At 43.9% G+C, this 16,714-nt stretch overlaps 1 protein-coding gene across 4 annotated transcripts in view; it reads left to right on the top strand.

Annotated features, from left to right (window-relative positions):
• Positions 1–14,894, top strand: part of PTDSS2 (phosphatidylserine synthase 2) — a 41,064-nt gene extending 26,170 nt beyond the window's left edge. For all 4 annotated transcript variants that reach the window (XM_042785316.1, XM_009973607.3, XM_032993105.2 and 1 more), the window contains exons 7-12: positions 1,307–1,420; positions 2,988–3,106; positions 3,789–3,903; positions 6,091–6,236; positions 11,305–11,490; positions 12,325–14,894. In XM_042785316.1, coding sequence (XP_042641250.1) covers positions 1,307–1,420; positions 2,988–3,106; positions 3,789–3,903; positions 6,091–6,236; positions 11,305–11,490; positions 12,325–12,469 — 825 coding nt within the window. In that variant the 3' untranslated portion in view covers positions 12,470–14,894. The remainder of the gene's footprint in view (positions 1–1,306; positions 1,421–2,987; positions 3,107–3,788; positions 3,904–6,090; positions 6,237–11,304; positions 11,491–12,324) is intronic.
• The last annotated feature ends 1,820 nt before the right edge of the window (positions 14,895–16,714 follow it).

Here is a 16,714-nt window from a genome sequence, read left to right as displayed (position 1 = left end):
GCTGCTAAGCTTGAAGGAAACTGCCTCCAAAAATTTTTTTTGTCAGTTAACATATGTTTCTATAAAAAGCTGGAAGTTGAGTGAGTTGTCTTCATAAACAGAGATGTGTTTGGATTTTTCCCTTTTTTTTTTTTGTATGGTTTGAGTAACTGCCTCTTAAGTTATATCTCAAAGCACCAGAATGGCAGTATTAGAATGAATGTGTGTCATTCATCAGAAATTATTGTGGGCCTCCCCATTTGCTTTGGAGTCAAATGTTATAAGACTAATTTGTGATAATGCGACTCTTACATTTTTCCATCTTCAGGTTGAGGCAGTCAATGCTAAGCTACATTTACTTTTGCAGATTCAGTATTAGCACACTTGGGGTTGCCATCATCTATCTAGGCACCCTGTTGAGGATACAGAAGGCTAGATGTACAGGCTCTCTGTGCTCTTACCCACTTAAAAATATGCAATAAAGTGTTACCACAAATCTTTTCCCTTGTTTTGACAGTAGGCTGAGGTGATATGTATGTTCTAGGACTTCAGCTCAGCTGAATCCTTATGCTGAATGTGGAAGATGATGCTGCTCTTTATTGCTCACCCCAACAAGCTGCTAGCTGTTAGAGAGTAGACCCAGTTGTCCCAGCACAGTCAGGGCTGAGATTCAGTGCAGGTGACTTTTTTCAAGCCTGCATTGAGCAGGCTCTGAAAAGCCTTTTTTGAGCAGCATTAGAACAATGCTACCTGTGGTGGTGGAGTACGCAATAATTCCATTAATTTAACTCACTTACTTATGAATCCCGTCTTGCTGCCTTTATTCTTTCATGTAATGGTATTAATGTCATCATCTGTACTCTTCAGTGTCTGTCTTGTCTATTGTGCCACATACTTGATAAATTCAGAGGCCTGTGAGCATTTGGCTTTACTAGACTATCACATGATAAAAATAAGATTGCAGTGAGTTTCCAGATCCTTTTCTGAATACTGGAGGCAAGATAGTCAACTGTAGAAATAACCAGGAAACAAAGCACAGCATGTGTGTCCTCTGTGTTCAGAGTCTAGAAGGGTTAATCTCATATTCCTTAAGTGATTGGTTTTGAAATTAGAAAAAAAACATAATTTTTCCACACACTGTTGCAAAACTGTAAATCTGGGCAGTCTCTACAGTATTTATGGAGTTCTCCTTTATTTAGATTACCAGAGGGCATTAGTGTAAGTGGTATCTCAGTCTGGTGTGCAAGTATTCATTTTTGTCATGGTTTTTAGTATGTTGTGCAACTGCTGTGGATACTTGAAAGACTTTTTTTCTCCCTCTATACAGACATTGATGATTCGAGACTGGTGGATGTGTATGATCATCAGTGTAATGTTTGAGTTTCTGGAGTACAGTCTGGAACACCAGCTTCCAAACTTCAGTGAATGTTGGTGGGATCACGTATGTACTGCACAGATCATAATATATTTGTCTTAATGGAAGTATATATTTTTAAAGGGAGGGGGTAGGAAGTGGTGAGAAGTAAATTATATCATGTGCATGTGGCCAAAGATATATGTGGGGCTGCTGCAGCTCAGGAGCACTGGTGCTTCTCTGTGTTGAGTGTGTAATGAGCTTGTCACTGCTTGTATAATTTTTTGGGCTTTCAAACTATTGAACATGGTTAAATATTTGATTTGGTTTATTTCACACCAGAGAAAGAATCTAAAGTTTCACCTGAACATTTTCAAATATTTCGTGATGCTACAAACAATAAAATCTGAAATTAAGATAAAGGTAAAACTGTGCATGAAGTTTCACATGGTGACTTTTCTTGTCTGTTTAAAAAACAAAAACAAAAACCAACCAACTAAACAAAAAAACCCAAATAAAAAACAAAAACACAAAAATCAGAGTCAGTGCAATTGGTGTCCAGCTATTCCTTCTGTGCAAACCTATTTTATCTGTTTTCTGAAAAAGTAAATATTACTGTGTTTAGAATTTGTGGTGTGGTTTATAAAAAGGTTTTAAAAGCTAAATGTTTGGCTATATTGAAAAGCTGCATGGGCTTTGCAAGTGATAGTCTGTAACCATTCTTGTCATTCTTGTATTTCAATACTGCTTGTGTGTATTTTTTCAAACTGGAGGGACTACAGTGATCTAGTTTCTCTGTGGAAAAAACAAGTTCTGTAGCTTAGTCGCAGGTTTTTCTTTTTCTTTTTTTTTTTTTCCCATTTTCCTATGAAATGTAAATTGGTTACCAGAGTGATCAAAATTATCTACGTTCAGAGCACACAGATATGGTTCTTACGCTATTTCAGCTTGGTTTTATTCTTACAGTACAAGCTCTTTGCCAAGCTTGTAATGATTTGCTACATGGTTATATTTATAAAAGTAAATGCATTATGTATAAAGACATCAAGCAAAGCTATTTTGACTTCAGAAAAACTTCTCATGAAATTAACACTCTGCGCTCTGCTGCTTTGAAGGCAGAGGACAACCAACTTTTTTACAGCTCAAGAGCTCCATCTCTAGAATTAACACTTGGCAATAAGACATGGGGAGAAATCACTTGTTTAATTTCACATCTTGAGCCTGGAGATAAGTAATTGCTTTAGGAGGCAGTCTGAAGCTTAAAGAGTATGTTAAGTTATGGGGTACAGTAAAATCCAGTCTGTAGGAACATACTCAGATATTTATTTTTTTTTAGTGTGTTTCTACAGTTGTCACTTAAGAGTGGAGTTGAGCTGCTAGTAAGTAGGAGGAGGTCTGTTCTGTAGAATGAATAAATACAGTGGAAGAGAATCCACAGACGTCATCTGTGGAACGCTTTTGCTTTAGCTGAGTAGGCTTGGGCAGCTGAGATCTCCTCCTGCTTGTGCAGCTCTTCTGGGGATGCTCAGTCCTTGTGACTGAGAGTGTTTGCCTGTGTGTGTACCTGGAGTATCTTCCCTTTTACAAGCGTTGGTGTTTCTTCTCCAGCATCACTGTGTTGTGTTTTTTTTTTTTTTTTTTTTTCTCCTTTCAGTGGATAATGGATGTGATCTTATGTAATGGATTAGGAATTTACTGTGGGATGAAGACTCTGTCTTGGCTTTCTTTGAAAACATACAAATGGCAAGGACTTTGGAACATTCCTACATACAAGTGAGTTGGTGTAGAAAGTAACTCCACAAGCAGTAGCCCAGTGCAAAGTTTGGGCCCATGTGAGAGATCTTGGTAGCTGAAAGGTTGTTCTGTTAGGGTTAAGTAATTTACTACTGTGTGGAAGCTTGTTTATGAGAGATTTATTTAACTTGCAGATGAAATTGTTGAAAATATACCTGTCATGAGCATTGCCCGATGTCTAGGAATTAGGGCATCTTGTGAAAATGAACTTAATGAAATTGTTAAAGGAGATGCAAGAATCCAAGCCAGGATCATACTCTTTCATTCACAGTGAGGATCTGTTTGGTCCTTGTGCAAATAATGCATTGCCTAGTAATCAGAACTTCATGTAGTAATTGGGACACTGAAACTTAAAATTTAATAAACCCCTTGTAGTCTTGTACGAGTAATGAACCATTCTTTCCTGTAGTGTGTCTTAACTTAGCAAAGCAGAACTGAGGAGCTGCTTGCTGCGAGGGGTGTAGTATATTAGAGTTTAAAATGATAGGCCAAATAACAGGCTTCTCTAACTTAGAATGTTAATCTCATTAGAGTAGTAATTTTTATGGAGTAAATGGAGGCGTTTTGCATACATGAATTGGTGTCTCAAATGGAAATGTTAGTAGATGTCTCTTATGCGTTGTTTCTTAACATTGCAAGAATGTGTTCTGCTTTTTTTCAGGGGTAAAATGAAGAGAATTGTCTTCCAGTTCACCCCGTATAGCTGGGTCAAATTTGAGTGGAAGCCAGCATCCAGCTTACGCAGATGGCTAGCAGTTTGTGGCATAATCTTTGTAGTAAGGAAACTTCTCTGTCTTGTTTTTTCTCTATCATTTGATTTAATGTTTTGTAGCAGTCAGGCAAGTGTACCAATGGTAACTTAGGCTGAAACTCTGACCTGGTGATGTTTCTTTAGTTGAGGCCAGAAGAGATCGCTTCCGAATCCTGCAGAAAAGGTGTCTGTTTCCATGTCTCTTGTGGTTTCATTGCATAAATATTTGTTCTTGCTTGCTGAACAATGTTGATTAGCAGTGTGAGCAATATAAGCTATGATCTGCACATAATTCAGCAAGTAACTGCTGCTACCAAAAACATTGCCTTTGGACAAAAGTGGCTTGTTTCTCTCTATCTTAAGCAGCTACGTATCACATTACAGCTGGAGAGGATGTAACCAAAGCCTCTGGCTTCTGTATGTTAGCTGTGAGCAGCATGGCTCCTGAAGTGCACAGTTTTGTCTCGGATAATATTTTTGTACAGACTTCAGTAGTTATCCTAGATTATATTTTTTATGTTTCACTGAATACTTAGTACGTGATGGTGTTAACAGTATCCAGCTTGACCAGTTCAGGTAATGTAGCTCCCCCATCTAGACAAAAAAGAAAGTTGGCTTCTCCAGCAGTCACAACAAATTGACAGTCTGCCTCCTTGATCTAGCCACCTGGGTGGCTGAATCTGTATTATGGGAATGCATCCTCTTGAATTCATAACTTCTGTTTCACAGTTGCAAGTATCACGCACATGACGCTGATAAGGAGGATAAACTTGGCAGTTTAAATGTTTTTTTCCCACGCCTGCCTCTTGTCAGCTGGGGGACCTTGGCCTTTGTGCTGTCCATGGGATGTCATTTGGCTCTGGTCTGAGCAAGTCAAATTTACTTCAATTCAGCAACCATGAAGTTTAACTAAAAAACCCCTTGTGACACTTTAGTGATTCCAGAGACAGTGGGCGTTAACTGGTTTCTGTATTACTGCTGTGGTACAGGATATAACTCTGTGTATTTTTTAACAGTTGTTAGAACAGCATACCTTTAAGCATCTTGAGATATGCAGAATATGAAATCCGGTTTATTTTGGGGCCTGTCCAGTGCAGTTCCCTGTTACGGTTTGCTGAGTGGGACACATTAGTCAGCTTGGCCAGCCACCACCCCTTGCTCTCTCTCTCCTAATAACATTGCATTTTATGCTGATGTCAAATTGCAGACTTGAGTGTGCTTTGAGAACAATGTGCTGTCTGTAAGTAAGCAGGCGGCATACAGCAGTGCCAGCAGTGAGTGCCAGGCTGTTTGCAAACTCAGCCAGTGGAATACAAGTTCACATCACCTGATTTCCACTGCATAAAACATTTGCCAAGTTCACACAGCCCAGCAGACGTGCTGAGGTTCCCATAGTTTATGGGAGAAGTAAAGTAAATGTGCCTGCACAAATAAAATACGTGTTTCTCTGGTTACTGTGTGCATACTCCCAACTTTGCACCCTGGAGAAATTGGGGTTTAGGTGCTGGAGCAGATTTTGCATCTGAAATATTCCACTGAATTTATACTAGTATTTGGTATAATCATGTTTCTTTTAGCAAAGCCTAGCTTCAGCTGACAGTTTATAAGCAGCTTCAGGTACAGGCTCACTCCTTCGGATTAAACAATGCTTAAGGCCATTTGTTATCATTTCTTTTGAAGTGAGAAAGTTGGGTCTACTTGCTCGCTTAATCACGTTGCTGGGACAGCTCACTTGAGATCATTTTGCTATAAATGTATAACCGATTCTCCTAAGCTGGCTTTGGCAGTGATGTTTTCATAACTAAAAAACCTGAACCAAACAAAAAACCCAGGATGTACTGCTCATGCCTCTTGTTATTTTGGGGTTCCCTCAGTCAGATTTTAAATGCTAGTGAGAGGACAAGTTGTTGGTTTTAGGGTTTGTTATTGGTAGTTCTGCAGGTACTTCAAGTTCCCAATAAACTTGTTAAAAATTAGAGACAGTGCTTGTCCTGGGTTTCTGTTGTGTTTTTTTTAATGCCTCTACCAACACACAGAAAAATTTTAAAAACTCTTCTTGGTCGTTATTGCAACTGATGATGGTGTGCAGAGCACAGAGCAGGACTTTGTGGCGTTAGAGAAATGATGGGGGGAGTCGTGCAGGGAGAGAGGGAGTTTCCAGACTTCATTCAGTGAAGTCTTCTGAATGTAATTAAAATGTCCTTTTTCTCAGTTTTTATTGGCAGAGCTGAACACATTTTACTTGAAGTTTGTCCTTTGGATGCCACCAGAACACTACTTGGTCCTGTTACGACTTGTCTTTTTTGTCAATGTGGGAGGTGTGGCTATGAGGGAGATCTACGACTTCATGGACGACCCGTAAGCGAGTCCTCTTGTGTATATACCATGTCAAGCTTCACTTGCTTTATTTTGAATTTGCTCCAGCTTGTTGGCATCCATCTCAAGGCAGTAGTTCAGCTTGCTGGGGACAAAAAGACCTAATCCCAAAGCATCTGCTTTGTGTTCTTTTGTTTTGGAGGTAAAATTCTGAGTACGTCTGGTTAAAGAGCAGCTGTTGTTAAGGGCATTCGATGTGCACTATTTTTAACCTCAGTTTTTAATAAGTGGACATTCTTTTGAGAATGTAATGCGTAAATTAGATGGAGTGCCACTGGCTTGTGGGCAGAGGAGTACTGAACTCCGCTTTCAGTTTGGTAGCCAGGAACTACAGTCCTTAGATGTACCTTCTAAGGACAACAGGGCCCAAACTTTAAAAAAAAAAAAAAAAAAATGTTTCTTAAAGGCACTTCTTTTCTTGAGCTGTCTTCCAACTGGTCCCTGGTCCTCTGGAGCTCTCGTGGCATCCTCTTGCAGATCAGAGGACCCTTTATAGCCAAGTGTATTGAAGGCGAAGTACACCCATACACAACAGTGCATGTACTTTCAGGCTGTTCCTACTTAAGCATCATATTTATCCTTGCTGCTTTTGTTTCTGCAGACCATGTAAGACCTTAAAAAGCTTTGTTCTCAAAATCGCATTTTCTTTTTAAGTTTTGGTAGTAATGTCACAAATTGCCTGAGCCCACATCTTAAGTCTAAGACAACGTCTGGCTTCCAGGATTGTCTGTCACTGACCAACGCAAAAGTGTCTGTGTTCAGAATTTAGGGTTCCAACATTCTCTGAAGATCAGTTTCCCTTGCAAGGCTTTGACACCTAGAACTGGGAAGGAGGGTCAACCCACATTGCTTAGTCGGATTTCAGGACATTCAGCAGTGGCAGGCAGCCCCTGCCTTTGGTGTCGGACCTACTGGTTTGGGACGTGCCTCCAACTCAAAGGTAAGAAGAGGTCTCTGCCTCTCACTGGTGAGCTCTTCTGAGCACCATTCACAATCTTCTGGTCCTTGTGTTTGGGTCAGAAAAACTCCTTTGCCCTCTGTTCAATCACATGGCGTAACACTGAAATTTAGGAGCATCATCAGTCACCAGTGCCTCATTGCTGATTCAGTTTGCCATTCTTTCAGTGAGCTGGAGAAGTTCACCCAGCAAGCAGAGACTCATCCTGAACTTCATGACTTCATCATTGCCACCACCACCTCCTCTTCAGTTTCTCTTGGGTGGGTAAGGTGACTAGCCCCTGTGCTGCTGAGGTTCATAGCTCTGCTTGATGCACCACAGAGCTGTCCTCATCAGACTGTTCATGCAAAATGTCAGAACCTAGCATCTGGTCTTACCTAGTGTCTTCTCTGTGAAGGCTTTTGCAACTGCACTTTGATTCCTTTATGCATTTTGGGTCTTGAGTTTTATCAGCTTAACTGGGGGGTATTTTCACTTGCACATCATTTTGAGCCAAGGAACTGTTTTGATTCTTCCTCTTGTGTTGTAGGGAGATGCTGCTAGGGAAGAGCAGGCTGTACCAGAGGCTAACAGCACATGAGAAACCTTCCTGTCCTTTTCCTTTTGGAAACTCACTCAACTTCTTAATGGACAGAGGTTGGAATATTCCCTTGACCTTCCTTGTCAGAAACATGGCTCATTGCCTTGTCTGGTAATGATGGGATTGTCTGAGATAAACTGATTAGATCTCTTCAGCTAACCTTGCAATATTTAGTCTAGAAAGTGAAGTTCAAATATGAAGACTATCTTGTTCTCATTTAGGATTACTAGTATCTGCAGACAAGTCTAGGGCGTTGCTTTCAGGAACTTGATCTGAGCATGGTGACGGTGAATTATCTAGAATTGAAATAGTCCAAGAGGAGGGGTGGATCTTGAAGCTGTTCTCCAGCTCTTCCGTAGCACGCTCCTATTGTGATTGACATGCTGCCTCTTGTTCTTGAGCTCAGGATATGTGAAATGTTCCTCACCAGAAGTATCTTGATGTAAGACTCCGTAGCATTTGACCTTGTCATATCTTCCTGGTTTCTAGTCTTAAGTCTCTTCCAAGGAGTCTGCATTGACGCCATGAATTTTAATCTCATTCATCAAATAAAGAAAGGACTTTTCTTTAAAATCCCTTATGAGTAGAAGGGCAGGAAGCCAGCTTCCCTCAGCAGCTTTATGTTCTGCATAGCTCCCCTGTTGGGGTTACCTTTGATTCTTTTGTCAGTGTGCTGTCATAGGCTAGTGAAAGAAGACAATGGCAAATGAAGAACCAGTTCAGCAAAGTGGAAGGCTGACCTAGTCATCTCAACAGTTTGAGTTCACAGTGGGACATTTGCTATTTCATTTTATGTGTCTATCCATGTGTTAAGGCTGGTTTCTGCCCTTTTAATCTGTCATACCAGAGGAACCACCTGGAGCAGTTTCTGAAGTGCCTTCATCTGAGTTGGTCTAGGTGGGATACTTTTTTAAATGGAATGCGCTCATTCCATCTGTGTCAGCAGTAACCTACATCTGTGTTACCACATCCTGTTTTTTTCCAGTGTATTTGGATGATCTTGTGTAGTTTGAACTTACGTATTGGTATCAAATATGACTCTCTGACCTCATGCTTAAGAAACTGTATGTTTCGTGTGCTTGACTTCCAATGACTGCCCTGGGATTCAGGAGAAGGAAGAGAAGCTCTGTTTGCTCTTCATGCTTAGATCCCTTCCCAGATAGCGAGGACCAAGGGAGTGCAGTGGAGCGGGTATGTCTGGGCAACAGGAGAACGCCTGCTGAAGGAAGGATGCTTTCCCCAGTGCAGCTGCTTGTATCTGAGAGAGGGGAAGAGAAACTGGGAGCAAATGTGCAGTTGCAGCTCCCTCTGCCCCAGCACTACTGGAGGTGCTCGGGGCTTGCTCTGAACTGGGCAGTGTACCCGCTGGAGGCGGCGGGCATGCTTGTCTGCCTAGCAGAGCAGCCACTCTCCAAGGAAATCCTGATCAGGGATTGGTTAGGTAGCTTCTCTTTTGCCCACTGTACAGCAGAACCAGCAAGAAAACACAGCCCAAAGGGCTTCCATGGCTGCTAAATATCCCAGCATTTCTGGAGCCGGTGCCTCAGCCAGGCAGGAGGCTGCACATCACAGCAGCGCTTGGCCAGAGCAGTGTTCCCTACCGCTGCAGTGTCTTACAGGTAATGCAGAGATCATCTTCACGTGTCCATCCCTCTCCCCCAGCCCTCTGGGGCTTTGTTACCTCGCTTTGCTCCCTGCCTCCTCTGACCTGCCCCAGTAGTTCTGCCACTTTACACCAAATTCTTCCTGGGCGTGTTTCACTTTACGTCTTACACTGTGGTAGGAATGGAGTAACACAGTCAGCTGGACAAAAGAGAAAGGCCCTGGTAGGAAAATGTACTTCAGAATACACTGTGGTTAAGTGAGAGGGCAAGGCTCTCTGCAGAACAGATGCTCCCTGTGATTAAAGCAGGCACGTAGAACAAAGGCAAAATAAGGAATAATAGAAGGCAAAAAACAGCCACCTTTAAGTTTAGTTGGTGGTGCTCCTATTTCCATGGTTCGTTTCAGGAGACATAATAATCAGTTACGGTAGTAGGTTTAGGGCTAACAGGAAGGTACACCAAAGTGCTCCTTTGTGTGTTTTTTAAATAAAAGATACAATCCAAAGGCTGTTGGGAAAAGTTAGTTGTGTGTGCTTGCTGGTGAAACAGTTGGTGGTTATGGTGGTTGAGGGTATTACTTTTATCAAGTTCAGTCTTCCTTGATTCAAATCAGTTGGATTTCAGGAAACATTTAATTAAGTCATGCCCTTAAAAAAAAAAAAAAATCCATACAACTTCTAGAAGCTCTGTCTTGGTTCTTTGCTCTAATGGGAATAAAATCCCATTTTAGATTCAGAAGATGGGCAATGGAAGAAAAAAAATTTAGTCTGCCAAGCGGGAAGTGATGTACTTGACTCGGCTGTTGGATAGCACATCTGCATGCACCAGTGGTGCTGCGGTGGGTAGGATTGCAGTGCAGTCTGATGCATAAAAAGAGGGCTTGTTCTTTTGCCCAGACAGAACCCCATTGGATTATTGACACATGAATCATCTGGTCTGTCAGGTCAGTAAGCTGCAAAAATGACAAGTCTGGAAATGGCGTGAACTGGCCGGGTCAGGAAGCGGAGGCTCTAGCTGGTTTGGGTCTAGCACCTTACCCAGGTTTCTAGCAGGAGGCTGTTACCTGTGAGGGTAAGGAGCTTTCCTGACAGGCAGCCCATAGGTATTCTGGGTTTATATATCTCCCGGGAAGGACTAGGTGACCCGGACGAATGGTGTATTTCCAGTCTCTCCCTCTGCAAATAGAGCCTCTGAATAGATGTCTTGATTCTACTGCAGTTTAATTTCTAGCATTACTGATTGATGAGTCCTTCACTAGACTTGTACATAGCACTGTAGCTTCTCATTGACTTGTCTGGTACTGCTTAAAAATAAACCCTGGGGATTAAGTATTAATCATGTATTTGCCCCAAGGTTGTCTTGTCCTAGACTTGAAACGCTGTCCGTGCATCTTCCAGTATCTTGCCTGTTTGTTGTTATGCGTTCTTTTAAAATCTGTTCAGAGATCATTAGTAACAGCTCATTGAATACCTTTTTGGGAAGAGAGTAAGTTTCAGAATGCAATTATATAGGAGTTAAATATGGTTACGGCAGTGTGGCTTGATATTTGCAGAGGAAATCTAGGAGAAGATCTCCTGTCTCATACCGTACCCTGAACCTGAGCTGATCTCAGGCTGGTCAGATAATTGTTTTATGTGGATTTACCAGTACCCTGAAAATGGGGATACTTCCGTGAATCACATAATGATGAAGTTTAACTTTTCATGTGTTTTCAGAGCCTCTGAGAGGAAACTTGAGTAACACCAACATGAAAGTTGTCAGCCTGCATAGCCTTAGTACATGTGTAATCCAAGCTAGACTTTTAGAATTGTGCAAAGCTGAATTAAATCACCAGCTGTCTCTTTACAAATATGTCTCTGCTTAATTTTATAGCAATAGCTTTGTTTTATCTGTGCATTTATTTTGCAGGAAGTTCCATAAGAAACTGGGTCAGCAGGCATGGCTGGTTGCTGCTATTACTGCCACGGAGTTTCTGATTGTTGTGAAGTACGATCCCTATACGCTCACGCTTTCTCTTCCTTTCTACATTACCCAGTGCTGGATCTTGGGGATTATGCTCGTGCTCACCTGGACAGCCTGGCGTTTCTTCATTCGGTAAGCGGTGTCTGAGCTGCTATGTTCCGGTCTTGCCTGTGTGCTGGGGAGGGGGGAGTCGTTCTGGACATCAGTTCGACAGCGCATCATCAGGCGTGTGCTGTCATGAGCATTCAGGGCCTCCTCAAGCTCCATCACGGCTCCTGGGACAGCTGGAGCTGCAGTGCTTTTGTGTAAGAATTATTAAATAATCAGGGAGCTTTCTGTGCGTGATCCTGGCACTTCCTGGATCAAGCCTCTGGTTGGTCTTTGTGGGACTATTTGTGCTGGTGTTGCCGTAGAAGCAGGTGAACAGTGGTACCTGACTGCACCTGGTCTGCCTGGATGAGTGAAGATGGCAGGCGAGACCAGGGCTTTGTCTTTCCTGTGCTCCGAGTTAGACAAGACTAAGATGTCTTGCAGCTTCATTGCAAGAACAGTCGGCTGTCCTGCAGTTGGCCGAGCTGTCCAAGTGTCAGTGACAAGTGGGCGAAGTTAAACATTTTGGTTTGGATGCTGTTCTGTGCAAGTGAATGAAAAGCAGCCACACAAGGCTGAAAGAATTCCACCGATCTATGGGGGAGGCCCAGTGTCACTGCAGTGGTTGCTCTTGCTGAGCATGCTCTTTCAGCACTGCTGAAAGAGGTGATAATAGCCAGACTACTAGCAAGAAACACAAATTTCAAGTGAATCAATGCCATCAGCAATTTTAGAACTTTACAGCCAAAAGGCTCAAGTGGGTTAAGTTACCCCCAGGGCACTTTTATCCAGAACAGGCTTGCCTTACTGTCTTTAATGGATATTGGAATTACTTGTTCACATCACTGGTTCACATCTGTTTGCTTTTCTTTTTAGGGACATCACTTTGCGGTATAAGGAGATAAGACGACAGAAGCAAGAGCACAAATATGAAAAGGACAAATGCTTGAGCAATGGTGATGGTCACTCGTCAATACTGGATGAACAAAATGGGAACAAACTAAGGGAGAGGAAACTCTGAGCAACAGGCGAAGGGCTAAAAGGAACCTGTAGTGCTCAAGTTGGCCTGGTGGACAGTTTCAACCTTATCCTACCTAACTTGTAATTTTCATTGTTAGCTTTTCAACGTGTGAAAATCCTCTCGAGGAAAAGGTGTCACTTTGACACACACACCCTTTCTCCTTGAGTACACCTAATCAGAGTCGGAGAAAGTCTGTGTAGAGGGAAGTCAGAACCAACACCGTTGCGACAAGATGGGATCTTCGTTCAGGCGTGGTGTCTGGCTTCCTTGAAGACGAGGTTTGGAGACAAGGGGCTTTAAAACAAAGCGCAAAGGGAATCTAGCTGATCTATTTCCAGTAAACTGTGAGATTTCGATTTTGGCGTTTGGGCATTAGGAACACTTGTTTTGGAGTGTACAGATACCAGACACGGGAAATTAATTTTTTTTTTTTTTTCTGCTGAAACTACCTTGAGCTGTGGAGTAAGATTGTGTAGTGTTCAGCCACCACTTAACAGAACTGCAGCAAGATAAACATAGATAAACTGAAACTTGTGAACAAGTTGCGTAACTTGCACAGAATGTAATACAGTACACTACTGTTACAGCCCCTGTAGTACGGGGGTTATTGCCTTTCTCTAAACTGACTTTCAACATCCTAGAATAGCCTACAATAGTTTTATGTTGTATCACAGCACTAGGCACTAGGGAGATAGACAACTTCTCCTTAGTTCTCTTTTTTTTTTTTTTTTTTTTTTTAATTTTAGTCTTGGTCATCTCTTAAATGTAAGGGAAGGATAAATAAGAAAGGTCAACCTGCCTTTCTTTCGCATCGTGGAGTAAAATGTATTACAGGCAGAAAACTGGGAGTTACTCCATCAGTCTTAAGTTATTTGCCTTACTGTCAGCTCTTTTAGTTTGCTTACCAAGGGGTTTTCATTCTTGGTGTTTGCTGTACGGGGCACGTCCAGTTTTGCCATCCTTCAGAGCTGCCCCCTTCCTCCCGAGGTAACTCCGGGCTGAGCAGCCTCCCGAGTCCAGCTGGAAAAGGCGTTCTCTGCAGCCACGCACAAAAAATAGCTGTTAACGTGCTGCCATCCCTGCCAAAAGAACAAACGGAGGCAGAGTGCATCGTTCTTCCCCGAGCGCTGTGTAGCAGTGGAGGTCTGCAGGCTAAGCTAGACAGCGTTTTTGCTGGTGACTCAGCATCTAGAAAAAGAAATTGGAAACCTGGGCTGCATTTTTTATATTTTTGGGGGTCATTATTCCAAAATGTAAAGTGCTACACTAAGCATCAATTTTGTAACCTCTGCTCTAAGCCTTTGCATTGGCGTCTAAGGCACTGACGTAACTGTAACCGTATCACTTTTTAAATACTGTGATCTAATCTGGCTGTTAAAGGGTATTTTCAGGGAAGCGTTTATCCAGAAGAAAGCAACATAAGCACCCCCAGTAAAATTCCAGTACAACCCCAAACTTTTTAAGTGGCAGGAGACTTGCAGAGCTGCTGACTAGCAAACGTCCGCACTTCTGATCTGCTTTGGTCTTGTATGTGAACGACAACCAAAACCTGCATTTCTCCCCTGTTTACAGAGCGACCCAAATACTTTCCACCCCCCTAAAGAATGGGCCCTTAGCAGTGGGGCAGTCTTCAGTTAATCGAGCCGTTTGGTGGCATCTGAAGAGCCCAACAAGGGGAGGAGAGGTGATGGGCTGGGGGCTGCCCCAGCTGCTTAGCAGACGCAGAGGAGGGTGACCAACGCGAGAAGTAGCACCAGGCTTCTTTCTCGAGTATGTACAATGTACTGCGGATAGTCGCTCAACGGCTGCTCTGAAATGATAGTATTTTGCTGCTGTGAGGTAGTGAAGAGTATATGGCTGTGTAACTAGATGCTGACAAGTTTGGGAACGGGCAGAGAGTGCGGAGTTGAGCAAGTATTTATTTCTATGCCTTTCCACCCACCCAGAGTCGTTCTAGTTCCAGCTTTAGACCAGTCTTACGAACTGTGACCTGATTGTTCGGTAGCTCATACCAGTGTGTTGTGCTTGTGCAGTCCCAGCTGAGCGAGGCTCAGGTCAGTCTGTCTCCGTTCTGTTTGTGCTGATGAACACTGTGGCCCCCCGCCTCGATCTCTTTGCAATACAACCTCCTGGGTCTGTCTCGTGATTCGGGTGGTGGCAGGCACACCAGGGGGGGTCAGTCCCTGGACCTCCTTCCTCCTCCCCTCCCCGCCAAAGACCTCCTTAGGTACATTTGAAACAACGGGTGAGGAATAGCTAGGACTCTAGGTATTCTGCATCTGTTCCCTAGTAACAGTTCTGGAGCTTTGACCTAACGCATAAACCACTGACTTGTTTGTCTACATCCATCTAAACAGCTTTTATGGTTAGTCTGGATAACTGAACCGGTGTAATAAAGCGATGTTTGCTGGTGTGTTCTTTGGTACAATGTGTGCGTGCTCGTGGTTTCTCTCTCTTGTCTCCTCGCACATGGAATGTGTGTTGGTCTGAATTCCCCTCTGGTGGAAGGGCCGGCAGCTGCGTTGATGCTGCCCGTAATGGGTGCTGGGCCTTAAGGTAACAAACTTGTCCAGATTTCCAGAGAAATGGGTGTTACAGGCCCTTGCTCCACTGTTGTAACTCAGACACGCTTCTTGCAGTACATTTACAAGGGTGATCTTCCCGCTGTAAAGCAGACTTGGACTATGCACAGCGCTGCGTATCTTTGTAGTCTCAGTGCTTCCCTTACAGACTGATGGCTGGCATTGCAGGTGAGCTCTAATCATTACAATCTTGCCTGGCTTTAGGAATCCTTTTGTGATCATCTCCCGGAGAAGTACTCAAAAGCAGCCTCATATGGAGAAGATGAAAGGACAGCTGATGAGCCTCACTTCAGTTACATTTGGGGTGGCATAAGATGAGACCAACCCTATGGAGATGAAAGAGGCAGCAGTTTCCCACCTTTATACACATCTGTATCTCGCTGTGCATTTTCTTAATGTACCTTCATTGTCAGAAAGCTGGAATGAGATACCTTCCTCCTGTGGGGATGCCCTAGTATGTGTAGTGCAATTTACCAGAGGTAAGTTGCTGACTTTGGAAGGGGAAAATGCAGGGGAATGGTTGTGTGGGTGAGAAATGTGCTCAGCTAATGCTGTTGTGGGTGACTACTTTGAGGTGGTTTATTTTTTTTTTTTTTTTGTAAGTGGTTTCTCTTTGGTTTAGAGGCAGGCTAGCAGGGGATTTGACACTGCTCTGAGGTACGTGGTATTGATGGCCCGCAAGCCCACCTGTGCGGGCTGTTGCATTTGTTAAGGACGGATTTCGGGTGCTTCCAGGTTGTTAACAGTGGGGTGCTGGCCTCTGAGGAGTCCAGCTGCCCGCACGGGGAGCGCCCGTGCCCCACAGCCCAGGGAGCCCCTTCCTCACTCCCTTCCCCGTGTCCCCGCAGAGCCCCGTGCCGGCCCTGCGCCGCGGCCGGTCTGCACGCTGGGTGAAGGCTCAGGGGGAGGCGGCTGCTTCTGGGCACCTCGGGTTTAGTCAGCAATTAGCGTTACTTAATTGTGCCAGGCGCAAGTGCCCGCTGCCTGGGCTTACAGCAAAGCTCCGCGGGCTCGGGCAGTCAGAACGGCGCAGTGCAAGCAGGCTGTGCCTGCGGTCCCCGCAGCTCCGAGTGTCACCAATTTCGGGGTCCCTCTTGCCACCCTTTCCTCTCCCCCCAGTTGCTATTCCAGCTGCCTGTCCTGCAGCTGGAGGCAGCAATACCAGCCAGGGCTGCAGAAGACTCTCTGCTGTCTTTTTTTTTCCACCTGGCCTGTGACTTTGTGGTCCTGTTGCTGGCCTTAGGGCCTCTGTGATGTTTTTGGAGTCATGTTTCTGACACAGTATTGTCAGGAGCTTTTCCAGGAGTACTTGGACCAAGAATAAGCAGCTTTCCCGCATAGTGGCCTGGCTGAATGTGCCCAGAAGCAGAGACGGGCCAGTTAAAAAAAAAAAGGGGGGGGGGGGGGGGGGCAAAAATCCCACAAGGGCTGCATGCTGCTAGCTGAACTGCTTGTGTGCTGGTCATTAGAAGGGTTTATCAGTCTGCATCGCCGAGTTGCTGTTAATTATCCTCACAGTTACCTGAGGCCTGACCTAAGCACGAGGCTGATGACAAACTCATGCCATTTGTTAGCGATGGGAAACTGATGTTTAATAGATTGGCTGGTGGCTGCGTGAGGCTGGATAAAGCTTCTGGTGCCAAACTGGGGTCTCTGCGGGCCC

This window comes from Tyto alba, unplaced genomic scaffold (assembly GCF_018691265.1).
Source record: "Tyto alba isolate M040663 unplaced genomic scaffold, T.alba_DEE_v4.0 Super-Scaffold_8, whole genome shotgun sequence".
Lineage (NCBI taxonomy): Eukaryota > Metazoa > Chordata > Aves > Strigiformes > Tytonidae > Tyto > Tyto alba.
This window is presented reverse-complemented; position numbering and strand designations above follow the sequence as displayed.